Source organism: Meriones unguiculatus, chromosome 12 (genome assembly GCF_030254825.1).
Source record: "Meriones unguiculatus strain TT.TT164.6M chromosome 12, Bangor_MerUng_6.1, whole genome shotgun sequence".
NCBI classification, from domain to species: Eukaryota; Metazoa; Chordata; class Mammalia; order Rodentia; family Muridae; genus Meriones; species Meriones unguiculatus.
The window spans coordinates 21,106,044-21,132,866 of NC_083360.1; the positions used below are offsets into that span (position 1 = coordinate 21,106,044).

General features: G+C 39.5%; 1 protein-coding gene across 3 annotated transcripts in view; it reads right to left on the reverse strand.

Annotated features, from left to right (window-relative positions):
• Positions 1 to 26,823, reverse strand: part of Cc2d2a (coiled-coil and C2 domain containing 2A) — a 77,132-nt gene that overhangs the window by 1,287 nt on the left and 49,022 nt on the right. The window contains exons 22-38 of one of the 3 annotated variants that reach the window (XM_060365370.1): positions 25,116 to 25,208; positions 23,856 to 23,947; positions 22,759 to 22,773; positions 21,073 to 21,240; positions 19,549 to 19,654; positions 17,694 to 17,803; positions 16,436 to 16,532; positions 15,627 to 15,725; positions 13,770 to 13,946; positions 12,022 to 12,042; positions 10,304 to 10,507; positions 7,315 to 7,404; positions 5,846 to 5,959; positions 4,349 to 4,483; positions 3,631 to 3,753; positions 2,226 to 2,284; positions 235 to 412 (exon numbers count right to left, since the gene is read on the reverse strand). In XM_060365370.1, coding sequence (XP_060221353.1) covers positions 235 to 412; positions 2,226 to 2,284; positions 3,631 to 3,753; positions 4,349 to 4,483; positions 5,846 to 5,959; positions 7,315 to 7,404; positions 10,304 to 10,507; positions 12,022 to 12,042; positions 13,770 to 13,946; positions 15,627 to 15,725; positions 16,436 to 16,532; positions 17,694 to 17,803; positions 19,549 to 19,654; positions 21,073 to 21,240; positions 22,759 to 22,773; positions 23,856 to 23,947; positions 25,116 to 25,208 — 1,881 coding nt within the window. The remainder of the gene's footprint in view (positions 1 to 234; positions 413 to 2,225; positions 2,285 to 3,630; positions 3,754 to 4,348; positions 4,484 to 5,845; positions 5,960 to 7,314; positions 7,405 to 10,303; positions 10,508 to 12,021; positions 12,043 to 13,769; positions 13,947 to 15,626; positions 15,726 to 16,435; positions 16,533 to 17,693; positions 17,804 to 19,548; positions 19,655 to 21,072; positions 21,241 to 22,758; positions 22,774 to 23,855; positions 23,948 to 25,115; positions 25,209 to 26,823) is intronic. The other 2 variants (XM_060365371.1, XM_060365372.1) reach the window with 2 other exon arrangements.

A 26,823-nucleotide genomic window follows, 5' to 3' on the forward strand; every position in this document is an offset into this window, starting at 1 on the left:
TTTATTTGTTACCTAGGATACATTTCCTAGAAAGTACTGTTTTTCATACTGTCCTATTGATAGGATAATGATTGTGTTTTAAGTCAGTGTGTGTGTGTGTGTGTGTGTGTGTGTGTGTGTGTGGTACCTCATACATGTGCTTCATGAGTTTGTGTAGTTTGATCCCCCCAAATGATTATTGGGTAACTTCTAGTTTGGGGATGAAAAAAGCCATTTTATGAAACTTGCACTTACCCTGTAGTCTCCCAGCTGCCTCAGCAGTTCTGCCCTGTGGTCATCTTCTATCTCTTCTCCTTGGCTCTTTTCCAGCAGGGGCAAGAAGTGGCGCAAGGTGGAGGTACAGTACCTGTTCCATCGAGTTAGATGGCGTGGCCTCCAGTCCATGATTTTTTCCTTTAATATTTTTTCAATCCTGTTCAAAAAATGTAAGCTAATTAATTTTTGTTATTTAATATTCTCCACATTGAAAATGTGAAATTTGTATGCAGCATGGGGTTCAGATGAATGCTTACATGCAGTTTTGCTAGTCGTGTTTTCCAGGTTAAAGATTAACAGCTACTTGTGAGTGATCCTTGTTCTTGGAGTTTATATGCAGTGCAACAGAAAATTGATGTAGACGGGATAAAGAATACAATGCTTCTGCTGACACAGAGCTAGCCAAATTAAATACATTCAGCAAGACTTTTTTATTCTAAAATATTTACCTTTCTATTCGTTGATAATGTATTAAACAGGTAAATTAGATGCAGACATAAGGTTTTCACTGTGTTGGGAATCTCAGATATTTACAAAGTTCTTAATGTGTTCTATTAATTTTATAACCCAGTGACTTATTCATAATAGTTTTTAAAGTTACCTTAAAATTGCCTCTGAAATACCATCATTGCATTCGATTTATAGGCTATGAAGCATAAACATACTGTCATTATTTATTAGGCGCAGTGATGTCTTTTATACATTTTGAGTGATCTCCAACAAAAATGCTTTGCTGTAGGGGATATTGTAATGTTATTCATGAGAGAGTTTGCAGTAGAATAAATGACTTGAGTTAAGACAAGAGAATTCAAGTTAAATACTGCTGATTCTGAAGCCTCTTGAATATCTTAATCACAGGTTGAGAGATCCTCACAGCTTCCCATTGTTCAGTAGCCATAGGACCAGTTTTTGTTTTTTTGTTTTTTTGTTTTTAAGCACTGAACACATAATCTTTGGGTTTTATGATGGACTGAGTAAAAAATTATGGTTGGACTGTCAAACACTTTAAAAATGAAATCAGTGAGTGGAGTCAATAATATGCTGAAGCTGTTAGATGAGATTCAGGGTTGTAGAATGGTTCTTCTAGATCAGTTCTCAACCTGTAAGTGCTGACCTCTTTGGGGATTGAACGGCCTTTTGACAGGGGTCACCCAAGACCACTGGAAAACATGTTAATGATTCCTAACAGTAGCAAAATCACTGTTATGAAGTAGCAATGAAAATAATTTTATGGTGGGATTCACTTCAACATGAACTGCATTAAAAGGAGGGTCACAGCATTTAGGAAAGTTGAGAGCCACTGCCCCAGATGAAGATCCCACACAAAGTCTTTATGGAGAAACAGAGTAAATTAGTGTTCCTAGCAATAATGCATCAAAATGTCTTTAATCTTGTTTAATTTGACAAACTATTCTTCACAGATGTCACTGAATGGGAATGAAGCAGAGGCTTTGAAATTGAACGGTCTGTCTGGTGTCAGAAGCCCACTTTAACATTTAACAAGTATGTGGATCACTTTGAACAGTTCTCATACTTCTGAAACAGGAAGAGCAAGTTAAGTTGAGCAGTATTACTGGAATTACAAAGACTCACACAGGCTTTAATGAGCCTTCTCTATGGGTTAGATTCACAAACTACATGAAGTCTAACAAGCCACTAATTGGACATAAGAGGCAGTTTTAAGCCAAGGACTATCCTGAGTGCAACAAGACCCATAATTACAGGGGTTAAGCTGTAATCTGAGATAGTCTTTGGAGAACTGCCTGTTAAGTGTTCACCCCTATATGTCTCATGTTTATGCTGATGCCTCCTTTGAGCCATAAGATTTAAACATCATATTTGCATTTCATATCTCCAGACAGAAAGTCTTACCTACCGTGATAATTCATATTGAGCCAAGCTGAGAGTTTCAAGTTTGTTATTATGATTCTAGTGACGAATTGCCTGTGGATTTATGGGTATTTTGTTACCTGTCTTGTAGCTCAGCAGCAGCTGCTTTGTCTGTGCATTGATAAATTAGTTCTTCAGGCTATAAAAGAGAAAGTTCAGTAAGCACCTACAGTTAATTTTAATAGGCACTTCTTTTCTAAATTTATTAATTTTCTAAATTAATTTTCTAAATTTATTTTAAATTCCACAGAGGTCAGAAAAAAGTGTCAGAGCTCTTACAGCTATAGTTATAGATGGTTGTAGGCTGCCATGTGAATGCTGGAACTGAACCTAGGTCCTCTGAAAAAGCAACAAGTGCTATTGACTTATCAGTTATTGTCCCTGCTCCTGTTTTTTTTTAAGTACTAAATTTTGAGACTCAGTAAGAAAGCACTGTCTAAGAGATGGCAAGGGATATAGAACTAAGGGTAAAGGAAGTGTCATAAATTACAATGTTTGTCATTCCTTCTTGCCACACAAGTAACCATGAACCGAAAGTCTATGTAGATCTTTCATTCAACTGATATTGAGGACTTACTAAGTGCTTCACAACTGATGGTCATAAGTATATGGCCATAAAGAAAGTCCATGTTCTGTTTACATTGTAGTAAGTTAAAGTAAGTGACCTAATACAATGTGTTTATGATTTTACTACAGGTATTCTTGGAAAGTCTGCATTGTTTTGCATGTTTTCTAAATTTGAGCTTTATTTTATGTACATGCTACTTTCTTTTTCATCCTTTTACATTGTATTAGGGCTAATAACAAGAGTTTTACATTGCTAAGATCATTAAGGCAATCATTTGACCACTACAAAGCATTACCTTATCTAGTATGATTTGGCACCTGTTGTTCCAGTTTTAAGCTGCCTCAGATTTCATCCCTGTGACCACCTTCTTAAAGGTGAGATTTCTCAAGAGCAATGCAAAACTGTGTGAAAGAGTTCCGCCATGGTGAAAATAGTTCTTTATAGTACAGACCAAATTTCTTTCTGTGTGTGTGTGTGTGTGTGCCTGTCCATCCAAAGATATTAAATAGTATTCATGCTTACCAATTGGAATCTACTTGTCAGACTCTGAGGTTAATTTTCTGAGCCACCAATGGGTAGACTTTAGTTTGATTTCATCCTTAGCAGTTACATCAATTTAGTGAATTAACACCAACATTAAAAAACAAATTTTAACTGTATTTTGTTATTCTGTTTAAGTTATATACTTCCTTTATTTAAAAAAAAACAACTTTCAAATATGTCTAAAATGTATATACCAGTTATTGTATTTGTGGATGTATGTTTATTCATGTAAATTTGTCTCAAAAAATATTTCAAATCTTTTGTATAAATTTATTAAATTAACTAGGAGTAGAATTAAGGGCCAAGAACTATGTAGTTACTTTGTGTAAAGATTTCATATCTCTATCCACATTTGGCTACTAATAGAATTATACCTGAACACTGGACAGGCCAGGATATGGAAGGCTTCGTGAAAAAAAAGATTTCCATAGTTTGGGCTTTGTGACATCAAAATTTATCCTTAGAGGCGAATCATGGTGTTGAATATTAAACCAAATCTAAAAAAAGTACATTAGGATATATGTTAGTAGATAAGTACACAGATGTGTGTATGTATGATGTAGGGATAGGCAGTGAAGAAAGCAAAGATCTACAAAGGCTGCAATTGTTCCTTTAAATTTTAAGTTTCTATGAATTTTACAATCAGTGATATATTATCAGTCCTTAGTTGGTTTTTCATACACACACAAATAATGTAAGTTTAAAAAAAAAAATGAAACCCAGTCTTCTCAGGTAACAAATTTGCTTTGACAGAAGGGATGGTGCCTTATAAGCTCTCTTGTGGAAAGCAAACAAGATAGAGCCAGGATAGAAATTGGATCCTCCAGGAGCTGGAGAGAGATGGCTCAGCAGTTAAGAAATTGGATCCTCCAAGTCTGAATTTTAGTTTTTTGATGTTTTTGTTTTTATAAATTTCTATACTGCTCCTGAAGGTTAGGTGACTACTTACAAGTTTAATTTAGGACTTGTTAAAGTAGCCAGATATTTTATTATTTCTACGAAGTTATTTACAGCCTTTACCTATATAAAATAAATATATTAAAAAATTGGTCAGCTTGAAAAACACTCATATGAGGAAATGGTAATACTCACATTATCAGGACCAATTAAACAGCCTACACTTTTCAAGGGGCAGAATGTATCAAATTGTCCATAACAATGTCCACTGCAAGGGTTCCATATTAAATAATAATTTTTCTCCCAAGTTAGCACATAGGCAGTTGGACCCTGAAAAGAAATAGCCATTAAAATATTTTTCAATTAATTATAAAATAAGGTCATTAGTAGTTTACAGAATTCTTTTAAAAAATGATTGCTCTCTCTCGTGTTGGTGTATGATTGTTCTCTTTGTGTGTATGTCTCTGCATGTGTCTGCCTCAGGAGTTAGAGGAGGGTGCTGTGAGTTACACAACATGGGTGCTGAGAACTGAACTTGGGTCCTCTGTGAGAGTAGTAAGTATTCTTAACTGCTGATCCATCTCTCCAACCCCAGAAACTATTCTTCATTTTAGTTGGACCTCTGCTTTTAAATTTTATAGCTAATGGAGTTAAAATATTTTTCAAAAATCTTGGTTTTGATACTAGTACAGTTCAGTGATCAAAGCTAGTGCTTGCCTTGCCCAATCAGTACATGTGAAAGCTTGCTGAAGAACTCTTGTTAGTGGGACTCTTTGCAGAGCCAGTCAAGTTGCCACCTGAGCCTTCAGAAAGCTGCATATGCCAGTACTTTCTCAGTTCCTATTAAAGTCACATAGCTTTGATACACATAGTTACATAAACACATAGATTAGGAAGGATATATACCAAACTGTTGATAAAGGACATTGACTTCCTACTTGGAATACTCATATATTATGGATTCTTTTATTCAGTGAGCCCTCATTGTTGCTGATGTGTGAGTTCACCTGGTGTTGTAACCTGGTGATTGCTGAGGATCACGGAACCTTGAAGAGAGGCCCATGCCTTGCTTGCCTTATCTTGTACTACTAGGTGATAACTCAAGGGATATGAATCCCAAGGACTCCAGAGCATCATGGTCTCTTTTAAGACACCACTTTAAAGGAGCTGCTACATCCACATGAACATTTAACCTTGAACCCATAATCATTCACTGTATCACAGCTGATGCCATTTGCGGTGGTTAAGAAATACACTGAGATTCACTACATCTTTAAACTAGTAATATGTTAAATAACAACAGAACAGAGCTATCACCATTCTAATGTTTTATCTGGTAGATAAACTGCCTCCACTGCCTCCCAGATTAGCAGCAGTAAAAGAAATAGGGAGACAGTTCCCCTCGCCCTTAGCAGGGTATTACCAAGGGACTGAGACTAGGGAACAAGGGTGAAGTGTGTATTAAAAGTACAGCTAAATAGGCGCTGTATATAGTAGAATGTTCAGGTTTGCCAAAATAGTCTGAAGTGAAGAGTAGAGCCCTGAGTATGCTGTTGAGTCATAGTTCTGTCTGACTGTTGTGTCTGCCTCTTCCATAGCAATTCAAAGGACTGTCATGAAATGAGCCCTGCCCAGGAACACCATCTGGTTAGATAACCACACTCTTTTTAATAGCACCCTATGTGGCCGTACCTCAGGAATCGCATTGCCCATCACCAGCCATGCCTTCTTACCCAGGGACAGAAAGTAATTGCATAGCAGTACTGCATGCTCTTCTTCATCTCCTGCCAGGAGATCAAGAAATTGCTGACAAAAAGAAGAAAAAAAAATGTTATATTGACTGTTTCATTCAAGACCATGCAGGATTTTATTTGCTTTGTAGTTCAGAATGGTCTGACACTTGCTTTGTATCCCAGGCTGGCCCTGAACTAGCAATTACCCCAGGACTTACCCCAGCCTCCTTCCTCCCAGTACTGGGATTAAAGGCATGCATATCCCATTGCATTAGGATCTCATACAAATTTAATGTCTTTGTTGATATTAGTGCCTTAAGTATCAGACATTTTTCAAACTTTTTCTAATCGTGTTACTATGCTCATTCTTTAGTGGACATCATATTTTCTTTAACATTGATGCTGATGACATGAATATCTAGAATCAATATGATCGGAGTGGGTAGAAATGGTAGATTTCCAAGTTTTCACCAAGGGCTAACTAAACATTTTCTGAGTGCAGTACGTTGATAGTTGGATTGATCTCAGAACAGCTTTTTGAGGGTTGTACGTTCCTTATCCAGTCTTGCAGTTGCAGAGGTGGAGGCAAAGATCAGGCGGCAACACCTACAAGGTGGTGACCTCGTCTAGTCTTGCTGTTTCTATTTTCCTCTTTGTATATTTTCATGTGTGCCCTTGAGAAGGAGATCCCTCATGGCCCTAAAACCTTCACCTCTAAAAATGTCAAGATTTTTGTTGCCATAATGTGATTGGGAGCAAAAGAGCTAAAGTATAACTATTTTTTCCCCAATTTAGGACCGTCCATCAAAGAAAGTTGTGTATGCTAAATTTTATGGAGACATCAGACAACTTGGGATCCAGAAACACATTAAATAGCTGTAGTGATGTAGGTTTGCTCTGCTTTCTACCACCCATGATCCCTGACTTAGTGCAATGTAACCAAGAAATACACTGAATATATCTGACATGACATGCTGTAGGAAGCCTACAAATTGAGAAATATACAACTCCTTATTGTAGAATGAAATGTAGACTTTTTCTAAGCAAGGTTGTGATATTATTAATGTAATATTGGTATGTTTCAGAATCAAGACAGCTGAAATGTTATTTTCATTCTTTGTGTGAATCATTCTTTGAAACAGTACTTTTAGTGGTAGGGGTATGTTGCTGGTGATCTAACCTATGTCCTTGCACTTGCTAGGCAAGCGTTTACCACTGAATTATTTTTAATTACCTCAGTCCTTATTTTCTTCTGAAGTTTGATAAAATTGAATCCAGAAGAAAAATATTTCAGAATTTAGCTCATCCTGCTAACAGATGGCCAAGTAGATTTTTATGATGACTACTGAATGATTCAGTCTAAGATGATGTAAGCCATTTAGCTAATGTTCAGTTAAGGCAGTAAAGCATCAGGGAAGAAGGACTCACATCAGATGTGCTCCACAGGTCACAGATACCAGCAAATGAAACGGTATCAGGCAAGAAAGGGATCAAGGACACGTATCGAGCTACCAGCTCCTGTGTAAAGAAAATTAACATTAAAAATGATTTCCAAGAAAATAGAATGCTGCATCCCTACTTAATTTCTCAAAAGAAGCTTCATATATGTGTATAGGATGAAATTGATGTTCACAAAGCGCTTACTAAATACATTAATATCTTAATCCTCTCCTAAAGCCATGCAGAAGGTTATATGTATTATCTTAAAGAAGCTGGGTCTACTGTCCCTTTGAAATATCTTTATCTTCCTCACTTCTTTTCTCATTTGTATTTCCTCATTTGGGAGGGGGGTACAAGGCTCTGTAGCATCATCTTGTACTGTACTTTTCTTAGCCCAGTCCTGAAAGCAACCATTCCTCCAAGGAACACTGGCTCATTTTAGGATGGGACAGAATATTGGAATCACGTCTGGTCTTTGTGGTATCATTCACACTTTATTCATGTCTAAGGAGGTTATTTACTTTATGTTTATTGGTTTTCAATGTTTATACTTGTATAAATTTTCTTTTAAGAATTTGGACATCTAATTGGGTTCCCTAGAAATGGGAACAGGGACTGTCTCTGACATGAACTCAGTGGCCTGCTTTTTGATCACCTCCCCCTGAAGGGGGTACAGCCTTACCAGGCCACAAAGAAAGACAATGCAGCCAATCCTGATGAGATCTGATAGACTAGGATCAGATGGAAGGGGAAGAGGACTTCCATCAGTGGACTGGGGGAGAAGTGGGAGGGAGGGTGGGGTGGGGAGGGGGCTACAGTTGAGATACAAAGTGAATAAACTGTAATTAATAAAAAAATAAGTTTTTAAAAAAGATAGGATAATCAGATATTTTCTCCTAAGTTGTTAAATACACATGGACAGGACATTGCACATGTAAATTTTACCTAATCGTTTTCATAATTTTTAAATTATTGAATTGAAAGAAAAGGAGCCTTTTATTGGACTTAAAGGGGGAAATGTTGGTATAATGTTCTTGTGGAATGTATACAATTTACCCTTGTTCATTCAAATGCTGATTTCTCTATTCTACTATCTGGTTTCAATCTGGACATTGCATTGTGATGCTTATTCTAAGCATCACCTGTCTCAAGTTTGTATAAACATGCCATCATTTGTTCTCTATATTGTCAGTAAAACAACCATACACACACACACACACACACACACACAACAGAATTTGGACATCTTGGGACTCAGTAGATAAACACACTTGCTTTTTGAGTTTAATGACCTGAGTTTGATTTCTGGAACCCATGTGTGGTGGTTTGAATGAGAATGGCTCTCTATATTTGAACACTTGTTTTTTTGTATACAAAAGATTAGGAGGTGTGGCCTTGTTACTGTGCGTAGGCTTTGAGATTTCAAAATACCTATGTGCCATTCCCAGTGCATTCTCTCTCTTTCTCTCTCTCTCTCAGTCTCTTCTTTCTAGTTATGGATCAGGGTATGAGCTCTCAGCTGTTCCTTCAACAGGTCTACACTCTACCATTTTACCATCATAGACTCTAACCTTCTGAAACAGTAAACCCCCAAACTCCTTTATAAGCTGTCTTGGCCATGTTTTATCACAGCAATAGAAAAGTAACTAAGACAGAAGTTGGTATGAGGGACTGGGCTATTGCTATTACAGATCTGACCATAAGAGGGTTTTGTTTTTTTTTGGGGGGGGGATGTAGAAAAGTTGGGAACTTTGAACTAGGAAAGTGGTTGAACACTGAAAACAAGGCTTAATGGGCCATCCTATGAGGGGCTTAGAGACTATGTGCACTGTGGAATCTGAATTCAAGAAGTTCTAGAAGAGCACAATATGAGCAGCTGGATTAGATATCATTTTTGGTGATATTTTGACAGTGAATTGCCTATCTGCTGTATCTCCATGATTTTTCTTCTTTCTCCCTCAGTCTTGCAATGCAGTTGTAGTTATCATGAGTTACCAGGTAACATGAGATCAAACATTATTTCAGGTTATCACTCTAATGCAATTTTGCTTTCTACCCATTGATTTCTTTTCTCTTAGTCTATCTTAGCCTAACTTTAATAATATTTGAAATATTTTATTTATGCATTCTAAACAGTCTTTACTGGGAGAAGTTTATGCACATTTACAATGCTAGGTAGAATGCAAATCACTATTGTGGGCACTGAGGATGCAGCTCAATGGTAAAACATTTGTCTCACATGCCTGAAGCCTGAAATGAACCAACAGCTCTCAAGTCACTATTTGGTTTCCTATAGAGATTAATTATATATAGTGAATTCTATCAAAAGTTTTATATATATACATATATATATCACCATATTAAAACTTAGAAACAATTACTATCCATATTCTCAGATCAGAACAGTTATGGGTTACAGTACTCACTTAACATTGGCTTAACACATATATGGTTCATGCAATTTTATGGTGAGTATGGAGTTTTGAAGCCACTGAATGGTACATGTATATTTCATGTTTAATTGTGAGTACACATTAGGATGTGATAAATAGTGCAAATATATATGCTGTTAATTTGAATTCAGTGATGCTAATAATTTAAAGAGAATACTGAGTAATTATTTTGGTAAAGCAGAAATTCCATGTCTAACACTGACAATACTTAATTAAACTATGTTTATGTAAGATTTTGAAAGTTTATATATTAATTTTTAGCACCTAATATGAAGCCAAAGGCATACTAAGCACTCAATTATTTATTGAAAAAATGAACAAAGGATTGTCATCATCTCTGACACTTTCAGATTTCCTGAATAAAGGAAATCCTCATCACAGTAAGATAGTTTGAATCATTACTTTCATTCCTGTCAATATTGTGTACTTAGTATCTTATGTATTATGAGTAATAATACTTAACCTGGCAGTGCATTAAATTTTAAAACATTTTTAACAGCACTGATTGGCTATGAGCGACTCACCGCAGTTGCCTGTGGGCTGTCGGGGTAGACGTTAAGGAGTTCCTGTGGAGGGTTTAAAGGCTTGAGATAACGTGTAATAAAAACAGCTTTCCCACTCATGTCGGTTACCGTTGTGAGGCACTGACGCTGTGGGAATTTCAAGGCACATTCAGCTTGAAACTTCTCTGTTGCTTGAAGCAATTTCTCATCTTCCTCGGTATCAAACTTCAAAAAGAAATATTTCATTGTATGTGTATGATTATAAGAGTCAAGACAGAAAACATTCAGATTTCACAGGCACTATGAACTGAACTTGTGGTTTGGGAAGTATGATTAAATGATTCTTTAAAAAGTCATTTTTCTTGGTATATCTGCAGCATTATTTAATTGTATTGATAATTTAAGAATCAGAATGACCATTAAATACTTAATGTACATTCAATAAGACCAAAAGAATGTAGTGAATTGGTAAGCCATATGAAAACTATTGGGTTAATAAAAAAAACCTATACAAATTAAATGATGAAATAGTAATCTGATTGATGAGCACAATCAATAGAGTTTTATTCTTTTAAAGGGGAAGAGGGCTTAGTATCCCACATCTCAAATGTGAACTGTCACAGATTCCTAGGATAATACTGTCAAGTCAGGAATTGTGATTTTAGAAAATTGCAAAATTATGGAACAATTACAGTATGAAAAATTACTGAATTTATGCTTTTTCCCTTAATTTTATTTATTAAATTTGTCATTTACTCATTTATATAGTCATTTGAAAACAATTTCCCAAAAGTCTAAAAGATTTCAGACACTCTATATTAAGGAGTAAGAAAATCTCCTGAAGGAACTTCTGGTCTAGAGAGGAACGTTTGAGCAGATTCTACAGGGTACTACTGGGAGACCTAAGAGGATGCAGGAGAAGTATCTGCAGGCTGAGTCAGTACAACTGTTGGCCTTTCAGGATGACGAAAGTGGGACAGAGAATGTCTCAGCTACTTGGACTCAAACGCACTGTTATGCATCTTGAAGAAAGGACCTGTATTTGACCTTTTCCTTACCCTTCCTGGCACCTAATACGTACATACTGGCACTTAGTTAGTATCAAGTCATTAATATGCATTTAGGACACCAGCACTTACAGAGAACTATGCTGTTAGTAATCTGAGACGTGCCATGGAAAGGCCAAATATTACAAGAATTTGAGTTGTTTATTCTGAAGCAAATTTAGATGGAACAAATTCAGGTTTATGCAAAATGCACTGTAGAAGAGTCTTAACTGCTTCAGTTCTTTGACCTCTCCGTTCATGGAACATTTCAGGAAAACAGAATGAGTTCATTGTGCCTCTCAATAGTTAGCTGTAACAACCTTCATTGATTAGAAATAACTGTTAACTCTGTACTGCTTCTCTAAGAAATAGTCATGGAAAATGAAGCTGAGCTCCCAGTGTGCAGGAGACTTTCACACAGAGTCAATGAAGTCACTTACGGACAAAATGAAATAGCAAATAGGCCCAAAGGCATTCTATGTCTTTTTCTATACTAGGGATTGCACCCAGCGACTGGCACATGCTACACACATGGCTAGATGTTTTTTGTGGCATTGCAAGCATCTACTTTTCATTGCCAAGAGATCACACATACAATGGAACCTAGCACCTGTTCCCTGGAGGCAGTATACAAAAGCAGCTAGTGAAAGCATAACTGTTGACCAATCGAATATAAAACAAGATACCCAGTACCTTCTTAAGCATGTCACTCATCTACCATAGGCAACAAAAAAGAAATGACAGGAAAACAGTATTAACAACCTGCTTTAAAGACTTCTAACCAAAACAATGTAAAGTTAGGGCTGTTTTAAGTATTAGGATTGCTGTTGACTCACAAAACTTGCTCTAGTACAAACTTTTTAAAAAATCATTTGGAGTTGGATAGAGGTAGAAAGTTCTAATCTGCCAACCTACAAAGTTATTGTTAGTGGAAAACCATTTCCAGGCTGTAGTCCCTGGCATTTCAGGCTGGGAGCCTCTCTTTAACAGCCTGTGGGGGAATCACAAATGGGGCTTACCACTGCATTTGTGGGATGTCAGGAGCCTGTCAATTAACTTGCCTGTCCTATCAGAGGTCAATGGAAAATGCTGCATGCAGCCACAGAGGGGCAGTGAAATGTCACTAAAAGCAGCAACAGCCAGAAGTCGCAATGCTGCCTTTAGTCTGAGACCATTTGTGTGCGTGAACATGCTTTTTATTTATACCTGAGCACACACCTACAGAAAGACATTCAGAATAGTTCTCTTTCTGAAAATAATGTGACATGGATCCGTTCTCTTTTCTTGAGAACCTCAGCTTTAGCAATGAAGCTTAGGATCTGGGATTAGGTTTTCACTACATTTGTTTTTTCACTGATCCTTTCTTTCCTGAATAGGACTTGCTAATGGTCTTAGACCTATTTTTTTTTTCTATGAACCAAACTGCAATGTTGGAAAACAAACACACCGAAACAGAAGTGGCCTCAGTTTTCTGTCTTCATTTCACACTTAATGACAATTGGAAATCAAGGGTTTCACATAGTAAGTCACATAACAGAAACTTGAAAGTTAAGTTTATACATGTGTGTAAGCATGGTAGACTTTGTTCTTGTTTTAAGACAGGTTTTCACTTATGTTGACCAGGTTGGCTTCAAACTCAGAGATCCACTTGCCTCTGCCCCTACCTTCCTCTCCTAGGATTAGAAGTGTACACCACCATACCTGCTATATAACAGATGTTCCATCTCCTTTTCTAGGCCACCCTACCTCCAATGCTTAAAGAATGCCTATTGTGTCTTCAATACCCAGTTAGATGTGTGAATGTATATAATGTAAAGTTAAATGTTTAAATGTTACTTCTGCCATATACTGCTTATGTGGCGCTCAATAAATTTAGCCCTTTTCCCCAGCTTTAAATTGGAGATCCAGTGCCCAGGAAAGAGTAAAAAATTCAAATGATAATGGCTGAAACTTGTAGAAACTTTTCCAGAGCTATTTAAGACGCATTCATACTTTATTTATAAAGTAACTTGTGATCTATGAAGGTCATCTAACTTTATGGCTGTGAAATGATTGCATGCATAGAACAGCTGGATCTGAGGTCAAACATGGAAATCTTTCCTTAGCATGCTTGCCAGTAAATGTCAAATAATAATCTCATTTTCTAATTGTCATACTTCATTTTATTCATGTGAAAAACACTGTCCTAAAAGCAGAACGTGTTTATGTTTGTCTTGCTTTCCTAACAGTTTGGGTTGATAATTGCCTTAACTACTAAGTTTTGAAGGGCAAATGCACATGTCTGTTCCATCATAACCTTAGGTCCTAACCAGAAGCATAATGAATGAAGATTAAAGCAGAACTTCTGTTTATGCAGTTCAGTCAGTTTATAAATACTTAACTTAGCAAGCATCTCTTTGGCTTCAGCGTCCACTGTGGCTTTCCAGACTGTACCCCATTACCTTTTCTCGAATTGGCTCTCCAGGAACTAGCTGAGGCTCAATGGTAATAAACAGAGTGATGTAGGAGCCTTCGCTCAAGCTTCGGGCAGAATCAAAGGCTCGGTCCATCATAATGTTTCGCTCCTTACTGTAGCCCAGGAGAACTGGAGGGATGTCTATTTTAAATGTGCCATCAATCTGCGAAGAAGATGGGTAAGCACTGTGGTGATTGGCTTGATAAGCACTGTGGTGATTTTTTATAACAGAAGTTCAAAGGGAATAGCCATTTCTCATAACCTAATATATCAGATAATCATTAAGCTTGGTCCACCTTAGAATCCCTAAGTTCTCAGCAGAAAGGGCTCTATACTTCCCTGGCTTCTTTTCTTTGTTTGCTAGGGAGTGCACTGGTTATGAACGTTTCCTAGATTCAAATCATTTCTTCAACTCCAAGTGCTTCAGCTGCCTAATTTGTAAGAAGAAGAAAATAACAATAATTTGTAGGACTGTTGTAAAGGGAATGAGCTAAGAGATGAAAGGCACCAAGAACAATGTCTGACATGCAATGCATGCTCGTTGGCTGGCAGCCTTCCCCTTCTCTGCTTTCCCAGCTTTTCTTCTCTACCTTTCAGAATCTTCACTACATGTCAAGGCTTAGGTCTAATATTTCTATATTGGTATATACATGTATATGTGTGTGTATATATGTATATGTATACATACATACATATATATATATAGGAGATAAACATATATATATTGTTTCTTTCACTAATGTTTTAGCATATCCTGCCTGATGTTAATAGTATGTGTTTGCCATAGTCTCGATAACTGATCCTCTTTGTCATCTTTCTCTGCTATGTCACTGTGTTTTTAAATGTAGTAGGTACATAACAACCATGCCTCCAGCGGTCATGAGTTCAGGCAGAGAGAGCTGTGGAGCATGGGTGCTGCCACCACATGCAAAGGAGGTCTACACATTAGGGCATTCAGAGCAATGATTTCTAAATAATCTGCAAACCTGAGATTCAACAACATCAAACATGACAGGCAACTTCACTTGTAATATGGCATGCTCTTTAATTATTTTTCTTTTAAGATCTACTAAAAGGAGGACTATAATTCTCATGGCAAGCACTTCACTACACATCCTGTCGTAGACTGTAGCTTAGGAAAGATTGCAATTCTAGCTTATGCTTGACAGTTAATCTGAGCCTCTTAGAATAGAGGTTTGGTTTGGGTCTTTTGCTGGAGACCCTGTAGTCCTGCCAGCATCTGCTCTGTGTAGCTATCACAGTAGCACATAATTTCCTATTTCCATGGATTTAACTCTGGGATTCTGAAGAGATTCTAGAGTTTTCAACTGCCTCAGTAGAGTTACAAAGGCATAAAAGAATTACCAACCTCATGGAATCATTAAGCCATTATGTCAACAAAAGTATGTTGTCAAGCCTGCCTGTGTGATTTAAAGCATGAATTGTGCGCAATTTCAGAAATAGAATTTTCAGGTAGAATACACCTGAAAAAAACAGGCTATCAACTGCCTTGACTTTTTTTTTTTTTTTTCAAGTTACTTTCAGGCATTCATCCACTCCACTTTTATCATTTTGACAAATCTTTACTTTGTACCATAATCTTCACTTCTGTCTAAATGTTTTAAAAACTCAAATTCAAGCAGTCATACATTAGCTGTTAACTCAAAAGAACAGGGCTATTGCAGATATCATTTAACAGTGATGGAAGATCAGTCATTTGACATAGTGATTTTTATTCTTCCAAGCTCTGTGTGTATATGTTTTCACAGTTTTGAGAGTTTAATAAGAAGAATAAATACAAGAGGTCTCCTAGTCACATGTAATTCTACCTTTAATTACTTACCCTTGCTTGGAAATAGATGGTGCTAAATGGGATTTTCACACATCCTAACCAGTGTCTCTCAATACGGGTATGGATCCCACTTCCTCTTTCACGGTCATCCTAAAGGAAGCATGAAAAGTAAGAATCACTTAAGAACTTCAGACATTTATGTAAGTGTGTGTGTGTGTGTTTGTGAACAGGTATATATGCTCTTAACCGTGCTTTTCAGATGGACACCAGAAATCGATGCCAGTATGTTTTCCATACTTGCTTCTCTGCCTTAATCTTTGAGATAAGGTCTTTCATTGAATGGGAGCTTCTGTTTTGGCTGGACTAGTTGGTCAGCAAGCCCTAGAGATCCTCTGCCCTAAAGCAGGTGCATACCATCCCACTCAGCTTTTACACGTGTGCTAGGATTCTAAACTAGCACTAGTGACAGTGAGCACTTTACCTACTAAACCTTTCTCTAAGGCCGCTGTGTAAGTAAGAAAGCAGTGAGATTTTAGCTGCAAGTATGTGGGTTAGGTTCAGTCAGTTAATAGTTTGTCACCCCAGAAAGCCACTTCTCTGAATTTCAGTTTTCTCATTGTCAGCCAAAGATTTAAAAACAAACTTGCTTCATACAATTACTTAAGAATTGAATAAGGGAGCATATCTGAAGCAGCTAACAAACCCTGGAACAGGAAATAACTCTGCTGCAATAGAATCACCACTCCCTTTCCCTGTTGGCCCCTTCCCCACTTTCCCCTGAGGTTGGGATGTACACAGTGGTAGAGGATATGGATGAAAATGAATGCAAAGTTCTGATGACTCTTAAAATAAAAACTCACCTCTAGGATATCATACAGCACTTCATCAAAAATGTTAATATACACATCATCCTTCACCGACTGTAAGCTGGCAGTGCTGTAGTCCCCGTTGGGGGCCCTGTGAACAACACATGAACAGAAACCATGAAAACATGTAAAACAGATACTATGGCTATTCAGTGTCAATGCTTAAGAAATACCAAGTAGGAACATATGCATTTGTTTGATCTAAAGTTATCTCTCACACAAGGACATAAAGTACACATTTTTATTACATGCTCCAATGGGACTGGTTCTGAACTTTGGGTTCTGCAGATCCAAATCCTCCACTGGCTTGTACTGGTAAATCCTGTATTCCCAAATCTCCACAGTAAGTCTTTCAAGGAACTTGCCTGCCAGGACCTGAGGTAGCACGGTGAATGGCTACAAGGGCTCCAGCCAACACTAAAGTTAGGAACTTTCTAAGTACTTGGAAAATGCTCTGCCCAGAGGACCACCGTCCAGTCATGAACTTCCTGCTAGACTATGGCTGGAGAAATGACACCCACCACTCCTCACTTTCCCACATGGAAGTCAAATGATACAAGGGTGAGAATTTTTTCCGGGACCGCCTGTGTAAACATGTCCCTCCACAGCAAGCCTAGAGGCTGGGGGACCACACAGATTGAGACTCTTCATCTGCTTTTTAGTTTCTGACCGTCCATTGCTTGTTTCATTTATGACAGTAGTGACTGTGCCCTCTTTTGACTTAATTACTTCTAATTTCCTACCAAATTGGTCTTTCATTCCAAGGATTTCTCACACAGGATACAGAATACATCTAACAGCTACTTCTGAAGCCTTTAAACCATCTTTCCTCCAAGGGTTTTAATTTCTTCTTCATGGAAGTTGAGGGTTAATTTAGGTCCTTTCGGGTACTAAATGAATAAAAGTCTTTGGCCTCTAAGAAGTCAGAGACTTGAGGAAAGTACACTGTTCTGAAAGAGCATGATTTTCCTCTTTTTCCTTTTCTTTTCTTTTTAGATAAAGTCTTAGTAGGTAGCTCCAACTGGCCTGGAATTTGCTACATAGACCAGGCTGGCCTCAAACTCACAGAGATCCACCTGCCTCTGCCTTCTGAGTGCTGGGGTTAAAGGCTTTTGTCACCACGCTTGACAACTTCACTCATAGAGCACAGCCAGCTGTAGGAGCCAAGAGGCTGGCTCTGGCTCTATTCTCCACACTATGATGCTTTTTTCACCTCAACCACTCCAGCTCCACAGAGAAGTGGTCCACTTACCTGAATGGAAGTTCAAGTTCTTCGTTCCAGCTGGGATTGGGTCCTTCAGCTGTACTTGTGTGGCAAATTGTTCTTTGAAAAGAGACCTCTACGAAAGGACGTACTAAGACCTGAAAGTCAAAAGCAAACCCCAAGTCTGTTTTGATTATTTTGTTTTTGATAGAAGGAGCTATGCTTATCAAATGTGTGAATATTCTCTATCTTAGGCAAAGTAAAGCATGCTTATTAAATAGTATTTTTCAGTAGAAAATGAAACAGGAAGTCTGTTCAGTGGGAGCCGCTGGTCTGCCAGGCTGCTTTCTCATTTAGGTCTCAGCAGAGAGACACGCTTTCTCCCCGGTCCTCACTGGAGTCAGTGATAGGCTGCCAACTCTCTCTCCTCTTGTTGGAGACAGCAGGTGGGATATTTTGTCAAGTTCACACCTTTTGCTTGTGTGAGAATCACACAGGCAGGTGGTCGAGGTAAAGTAGTTTTGACTTCCCTGTGAATTCATTCATTGTACTGAGGTGCTTTTGCTCTGACTTAAAAAGGGATTATTGGAATAAAGTGAGGCAATTAGTTTCTACTAGAGCCTCTCAGAAAGATCCCATGTGTAGTGTGTTGGTTTATTAATTTTTCTTTCAATCCTCACTCCTGACTCAAGAACTGTTCAACTCTGACAGCGGGCTCCAGCAGTTCAGGAGTTTATAGGTAATCTTTATTTTATTTATTTATTTATTTATTTATTTATTTATTTATTTTCAAATGGTGAAGAGCAGAAAAGGGAGATTTCTTCAGTGTGGTCATACTGGGAAGTACAAAGATCCAGTGACTGCCTCACAGATCATCTTGGGAACTTGAGGTGAGGGTAGGGTTTAAATATAAAACAAGACACATGTACAACTAAACAGCACTGGCCAAGGCCTGGTCTGCTGCCACAGCTGCCTGAATCCCAGAGCTCTTCTTCAAGGATGTCTGAAAAATTGTAAATATCTCTAGGAGATGAATTTCTCTTCTAATATCCTTCGGCTTCAACCATTTCTTGGGAGAGGCTGGTGTCTCACTCAAACCAAGCTGGCCACAGACTCATTATGGAGCTGAAGATGACCTTGAAGTTTGTTTTAAATAAACAATTATTTCCCCCATCTGGTAAAACATGTATTTGCAGAATGCCATCCTTCCCCTGCATTCCTGGAAGTTGATGGTCTGGAGCTGGATTCCTTCCCTTTTCCTTCATTTCCTTGGTGATTCTTTTAAAACTACCCTTCTGTGGAAGACTGTGAGTGGGCAAAAGACACAGTCAGCACCTGTGTTAGCATAAAACCCAGGTGGACTTCCTGCCTGGGTTCCGGTACACCCATTTTGCAAAAGAAATTGCCTGTTTTCAATGCATGTGTTTGTGCTACACCAAGATTATTCTTTGTTCCTAACCTTTTGAAGTAGGGTTTTACCACGTAATTCTGGCTGGCCTTGAAACCAGATTCACCTCTCTCTGCCTACCCAGTGTTAGGACTAAAGGTGTGTAACACAATGCCTGGTACCAAGCAAGAGGTACCAGAAGACGGCATCGCACCCCCTGGAACTGGAATTACAGATGGTTGTGGGTTGCCAGGAGAGTAGTAGAACTCTGTAGGAGCAGCCAAGTGTGCTGCTCTGACCTTGAACTTCTGATCCTCCTGTTTCCACCTTCCAAGTGCAAGGATTATAGGCAGCGCTACCACGCTCAGTTCATACAATGCCAAGGATCTAACCCAGGGCTTTGAGAATGCTAGACAAGCACTATACCAACTGGCTATATCCAAGGCCCTTATAAAGTCGATTCTTAAAGATACACAGAGCAAGATTCAAAGCAGAAACCTAGCCTTGTTCTCTTACCTGGCCAAGGGGGTAGTCAGTATTGTGCAGTGGGCTGTGTGTGCTGGGGGAAGCAGTTTGTTTTTCACTGAAAGTTCTTGAGGATCTCGATGGTTGCTGGAACTTGCTGGGAGGGAAAAGGTATGAAGGGAGTAAATAACAAGAAAAGCCTATCTACTGAGATAACGTCTTTAAAGATGTGTGGTGCTGGCAGCCATCACAGTGGCCACTGTCTACTTGACATGTAAAAGACTTGAGTATGTGCTAGTTCATGCTGGGGCACCTATGATTACCAAAGCCTTCCCCAGCTTCCCTTCCTAGGCCTTCGTGTATCTCTGAGAGCAGAGGAAAGGATATCTTTCCCTTTCCTCCACTCTCAAAGGTACCTGAGTCATGTGAACTCCAGTCCCTCTCTGTAGCAGAACCCTGACTCCATCTCATTATGGTTTCCTTCCACTATACCAATAGATGTTCTGTAACATGAAGAATTAGTAAAGAAAAGGGCCGGAGCTGAAGAGATGACTGCCCATGTACTTGTAACTCCATCACTGTGGAAAGTGGAGACAGGAGAACAGCTGGGGGCTAGCTGGCCACCAGCCTAGTTCTAAGTTTAGTCGGAGGGTTGAGGTAGAGTGATAAAGCAGGACACATGACATCCGCCTCTGGCCTCTGAACACAAGCATAAAGAGTGTGGGCACTCACATCCACATGTGTACATCCCCTGCACATTCATACACACAAAATAGAAAAAGGAAAACAGGACAAAATAATGGGGCAAGAGGACAGAGGGATGGAGAAAGATGCTTCGCTCTCTAGAATCTGATAGTGCTGGATGACCTGGGCCAGGCCACATACACCATCTTTGCTTGTTTGCCACCTGATAAAAACAGAGATAGTAATAGTGGTGACAGTTAAATGAAAGGCCGTATGTGAGTGGACCTACCATGGTACTGTACATAGTGAACGGACAAGTTCTACTTTCTTCCATTACACCAAGAGCACCCACAAAATTCTTTGTTCTTCTATTTCCATTAAAAAAACCTCAGACTCAACCCCATTATAGTCATGCCACTAATATTAGTTGGGCCGCAATCGTCATAACTCATTTTTCTGAACAGGTAATGGAGGTGAACCACAGAAAGATACTTATTACACTTCTGTCCAGCTCACACCCATTTCTTGGACCATGTCTCTTTGCTGTAGGTAGCCAGACCATGGGTTATTAACACCTGACCCTGGTTAGCACCCAGCTTCTCTACTGAAGGAGGCAAGTAGGAGCGACAAGGAGAACTCAGGAAACTCATCTTGATCCCTACAGTTTATCCTATAGTTCAGCTGTGCCTCTTGCCCTTGGATTGTAAAAGATGCTCCCTACACCCACATCCTTGAGCCTAAATTGACTCCATTACTTGCAGACAATAGGGGAGGGGCTTCAGCAAGAATGTCCAAGGCCCACTGCACAGAAACTATTCAGCTATTCAAGAATATCCAGCTTGGCTTGGATTCTGCACATTCCATTATAAGGTTGGCTCCTAGGGCTCTCACCTCACTGTGGGTTTTCTCACAGGAATGTCATAAGCCCGGATGATGTTCACCAGCAGCTTAATATCTCCATCAGACAGGTTTTGGGCTGTCACCTTCTTCCGACCTTTTCTCCGTGGCCTCAGTGGTCGCTTTTGTTCTGCCAGCTTGAAAAGGCTTAGGCCCAAAATGCTAATGATTATAGAACAGCATTAGGACATTGGAAAAGAAAGGTCTAGAAAGTTATTAGATGGCCTCAGAAACTTTGCTCCAAGGTCTCCCAGAGACCCCTAGAAATTCTCCTTTGAAGGAGGGTGGGAAGAGTCTAAACATTCTGCCAAGCCAGGTGGGGTAGGAGGTGATCCCATTGCATGCCACTCATTAGCGGAAGCAAAGTCAGGTCGGTGACCGTCCCCCCACCCCCAACACACACATCTGCATCTCCTGTCTTGCTCTTGACCTTGTCCACCAGCCCCTCAAGCATGAATTGTGCTCTCCATCTTTCACCATGACCCCTGCCAGGCAACTGCAGCACTACTCTCCCTGAAGCTCATCTCGCCACTTCCTCCAGAGAGCTAGCTGCATCTTCTTGAGGGAGCACTGCCCCTGAGCCCTGGGAACGCTTTCAGCCAGCTCCATTTACCTGACATGGCCTTCTTGAGAAGTTTCTGCATAGTGCTTCTTACTCTCTGAGACTACACAACTAAGTGTGAATCCTGGCTCCACCCTTTGCCTTGTAACAGATAATTTCATCATGTGTAAAATGAGGATATTAGCATCTTGAAATGGTTGAGATGGTAAGTGAGGAAGGGTGCATAGCACCCTAGCACCTGTCTTGCACTTATTAGGTGCTCTAAACTGAATAACTGTTGGGACGGTAGTGACCAGGATATGAGAGATTATGCTGCAGGCCAAGGAAGCAGCAAGATACTGGGAGAAAAGGAATCCTCTCAGTCTTTTACTGAGAGGCTGTGAGATAGACACTGCCTGCCAACAAAAGCAGCAAGGTCAGTGAATGACAAGAGGAACTGAGTGGGAAAACAGACAAAAGCATGTGCCTAGACGCTGATTTGTGACAGTGCCATTACGCACAGGAAACAGCCACCAGCTGTGGTGTCTGGGTTCTTGCCTGAGCCTTTTGCAGGTGACATGTGCCAGCTGAGGATAATGGCTGTGCGGCTGCTATCGGAGCACCACAGATCCCTCTCACAAGGACTCTTAAGGAGATTCCAGGAACGGCTCAAACTGGGTCTACCCCCCCTTACACAGAGAAGGTATGATTTATAAATATTCCAATATTATCTAGAGGATCACTAGTAATTTTACAATGACAGGTCTAATCTTTACAGCTGCATTTACCACACTTTTCATATAAAGAAACCAAAGACTCTGGTAGGTGTCTTGATTTGCTGAAGACTACTTAGTACAGGAAGAGCATTAGGGTTTAAACTTGAGCTATATTCTAGTCGCTCTGCTGGGACACCTCCCTAGCCAAAAGATGGGTTCCTGAGAGCTTTGCCAGGCATCCTGACATGACACATCTCCCCCCTTGCTAATGAATTCTCTCCATATAACTACTGCTCTTGTGAGACATTGATGCCTCCTTAGCAACTAGCCTATGAGCACATTGTTGACTGGGAGTATTCGAAATGGAAGCATTTTAATTTAAAGACAAGAACAAACGAAAATTAAAAAAAAGAATGAACATACCCCGAGCCTTCAGAACTTAATGCAGAAAGTAAAGCAGAAAAAAAAAGGAAAAGAAAGAAAAAAAACAGCATGAAATATCATCATCTCTTCTAACTGCAACTCTTATGTCTGAAAATACCCAACAACCTGCTAGACTAAAGAGAAAGGTCTGGCGTGTATTCCTGAGGTCACTGTTCCCTTTAGTGCATAAATGGAGTTGCGTGGATAGTACCATGTCTTCTTTCTTGCCTTGATGGGAGAAAGGAAGTACATGCATAGGAAATAAACTTTGAAGATTTATTTTATTTTTAACTGTGTGTAATGTGTGGGTCTGTGTGTGGGTATGTTTATGGTCCCATGAAGGTTAGGAGATGGTGGCAGATATTACGGGAGGGTATGAAGAGCCCTATATGGATGCAGGAAAATTGAGTTAGGCCCCCTGGAAGAGCATTAAGTGCTCTGAACTGCTGAGCCAGCTCTTCAGCCTCCAGAAATAATCTTTACAGAACAGCAGATGCTTGATCACCACGAAGGTCATGAGATCAATGCTCCCCATGAGACTACTCTTATAGGGAATTATCCTTTTACTTCCGTGCACTCAACTCCTGACAGAATATCTGTAGACGCCAATGCCCAGCTTCCATGTAAATACCCATTTTTCCATGTGGCCCTCAACCAGCACATACCTCAGCTCTGTAGCAGAGCCAGAAAGCTGGGATCTGTGGGATCCAGGGGATCCTAGAACCCCAGAGGGTATGGTTGCAACCACCTCCTCTGTGTGAGATGTATGTGGGAAGCCTGTTATCAGGAGACTAGGAAAGCAAAGTGGACGTGCAGTAGGGGATACTGGCTGACAGACTTAGTTTAGCTGAGATGGGAAACGACAAAGGCTGCTGAGATGGATTTGGCAGTAGAGGAAGATGGAATGGGCTATCATGACAAAAAAGGATGATTTGCCCTGATATTAATCCCTCAGCTAACACCGTCATAAGGCATTAATCGGGTTGGCCCAGATTTCTAACGCCTACTGTATACTGACAAAATCTTACGTTCATCCTCCATGTAATGGAATAAGATAAAACACAGGCAGCAATAACAGTAGCTTTGATTATTTTTACCTGATATTGGGGACTTCATCTTCTACTACCAAGTCAGTAAGAAGAAAATGGTGTTTGGCAGTTAGGAAGCGATTCACCACTGATTCTCTAACCTGGGAGAAAAAAAATCAGCATCACTTAAGGTGATCAAGTTATTGAAATGCCATTGACTCTGTTTCTTTGAGTGATTCCATGTCACCTAGGGCTCTGTCTCACACCCCCACCTCCCTGCCAGTTTTCTATTTCTGTGTACTCTCTAGTCACTCCTGCCCACACACACTGGACTGAAAACTCCTTAAGGGCAGACTTTCAACAGCTGGTTTGGTTGTTTTCATTTTGCTCACTGTTATATTTTTAGGAGATTGAAAAGTTTTTGAAAGAGAAGATAGTAAAATTTTATTGAATGAATATATTAACAATAAATCCAATAAAATAGGAACAGGCTTGAAGCATGAACAGTTGAGAACAAATTCTTTTGTTGTTGTTCTTGATGTTACTACTGTTTTGTTTTTTGAGACAGGGTTTCCGTGTGTAGCTCTGGATGTCCTGGTAACTCACTCTATAGACCAGGCTGGCCTCAAACTCACGAAGATCTACCTGTTTCTACCTCCAGAGTGCTGGGATTAAAGGCATGTGCCACCACTGCTGGAGAACAAATTCTTAAGGCTCAGAATGGTTCTTATGGAGTTCCAGTGATGAAAATTTTACTGGTTAGTACATTTTATTTATACAGAATAATTCACCTTCTAAATGAAATAAAGGCCCTCCTAATTGCTATCTGTTAGTCATTATTTTTTCTACATAAGTCAGAGTAGATAATCTAGAGAGGGAGACTGCATTTTTTTATAAATAATCTTAAGATGATAAAAAATAGAAGAAGGAAAGCATGAACAAGAGGCTGTTTTAATTAGTTTTTAGTTTTCTAGTGTGTAAGGGCAGTTCAGTGTGAATTGAAAGTTCTTGCTTTTCTTCTTACAATGGTTATTGTAAAGCAGCACACATGGATGCACTCATGGAAAGACAGGGCTCAGAAATGGAGTCCCTTGTAAACACGCCCCACTTAGAACAGTCAGCACTGAAAACCACATAGCTTAGCAGTTTCATATATTCAAGAGCTAAACATAGTTATAAATCAGTTACTTATATGTGTGGGAAAAAAAAAACCTGTAGAGACTAAGTGGCTTGCCCAAGATGCCACAGACATTTATAAAAGCAGAACCACTCCCATCTGAAAATGCTGGCCCTCCCCGTGTGAAGACAGTTTTAAGTGACTTCTCTTACTTGCTGAAGGTACTTAGCTACAGTGGCCCGGTGGGTGTCCAGGTGGTCCTTGGTTTCAATTACATTTCTGTCTCGTAATCGTTTCTCATAGTCCTAAAATTAAAAAGACATCATCATGTCATGATTTTTAAAATGCTCTCTGATGTTTTCCTTGGGGTTGGGGAGTTATTTAGCACCTGTGGCTTAAGTCATACATCATGATTCTAAATGTTTCTTCTGCCTTCCTCCTGACCTTTGGTGCAGATGCAGTTCTCATGATCCCAAGTCCATTGGAATGTGCACCGTTCCTTAAGTTAAAGTGTTCACACAGGCAGGAATAGGCACCATGGAGAACAAGGGAGGCTGCTGTAATTCAGAGTACTAATAAGCTCACCACTCAGCTTGCTCAAGCCCTAGGCATGTTTCGACTTATCAGTGCTAAGTGAAGCGATTATAAACGTAGTGAAAAGCTTTTGTGAAAACTATTTGTTAGCACATGGCGTCTAGCTACAGGTGGCTTGGTTTAGCTGCTGGGAGGACAGTAGCAGATGCTTTTGGCTTTCATCTACTCAGGATTATCCTTTTAACTACTGATAAAATAGTGTAGGTACCACTCAAGATTACCACATTCTACCTAGTATGAAATTCTCTGTCATAGCTGAATGCCCAGCAGTGCTTTCTAACATAGATTCAGTGACTCAGAGATGTTCTTCTGGGTTTTTGAACTTGGGAGAGGAGAGCACCTCTGTCTCCATTTGCTAAAGTCCACAGATCCAAACTTGGGTGATACTGGTGATCATGTTGTCAACTGGAAAAGCCTGTCTGCAAATGAGAAGGAAGCCACTACACCAGCATCGGAGACAGGATGGAAGGGTGCCCTAGCATCTGGGAGAACTTGAGGCAGAAGCATTCCACTGTCCACATACTTTTATTTGTAAAGTGGGAAATAGTAAGAGCTGGAGAGGACAGGAACTCCACAAGGAGAGCAACAGAACAAGAAAATCTGAACACAGGGAACTTCCCAGAGACTCATACTCCAACCAAGGACTATTCATGGAGATAACCTAGAACCCTGACAATGCAGCCACTTCTGATGAGAACTGATAGACTAAGATCAGAAAGAAGGAGAGGAGGACCTCCCCTATCAGTGGACTTGGGGAGGGGCATGCATGCAGAGAGGGGGGGGAGGGAGGGGCTTATGGGGGGTTACAAAATGAATAAAGTGTAATTAATAAAAGTTAAATAAAAAAAGGAAAAAAAATTTAGGTTTATTTTATTTTGTATGTATGTTTTCCTTGCATGCATATACATATGTATGTATGTATGTAGTGTGTGTACCACGTGTATGCTTACTGCCCATGTAGTTCAAGAGAAAGCATCACATTCCCACAAACTGAAATGGATGTTGAATGCTGGGACCTGAACTCAAGTCCTCTTTGAGAATATGTATTCTTAGCCACTGACCTATCTCATCCTTAGTCTCATACTTTTAGGGATTTCATAATGTAGTTAACTGCATTTGATAAGCTGAGGAAATTCAGCAGTGGTCAGAGCCAGGAATACTAGGAAGACCTGAATAACTAAATAATAGTTTCTCCATGAAAAATCATAATAATTTCTTAGAACCTTTTCACTGATGCCCTCACACACAAACTTCTTTGTGTTTTGTGGCCTGCTCCAACACAGCAAACACATTCCACTCTCTATAATTCCTCAAGGGGCCAACAGG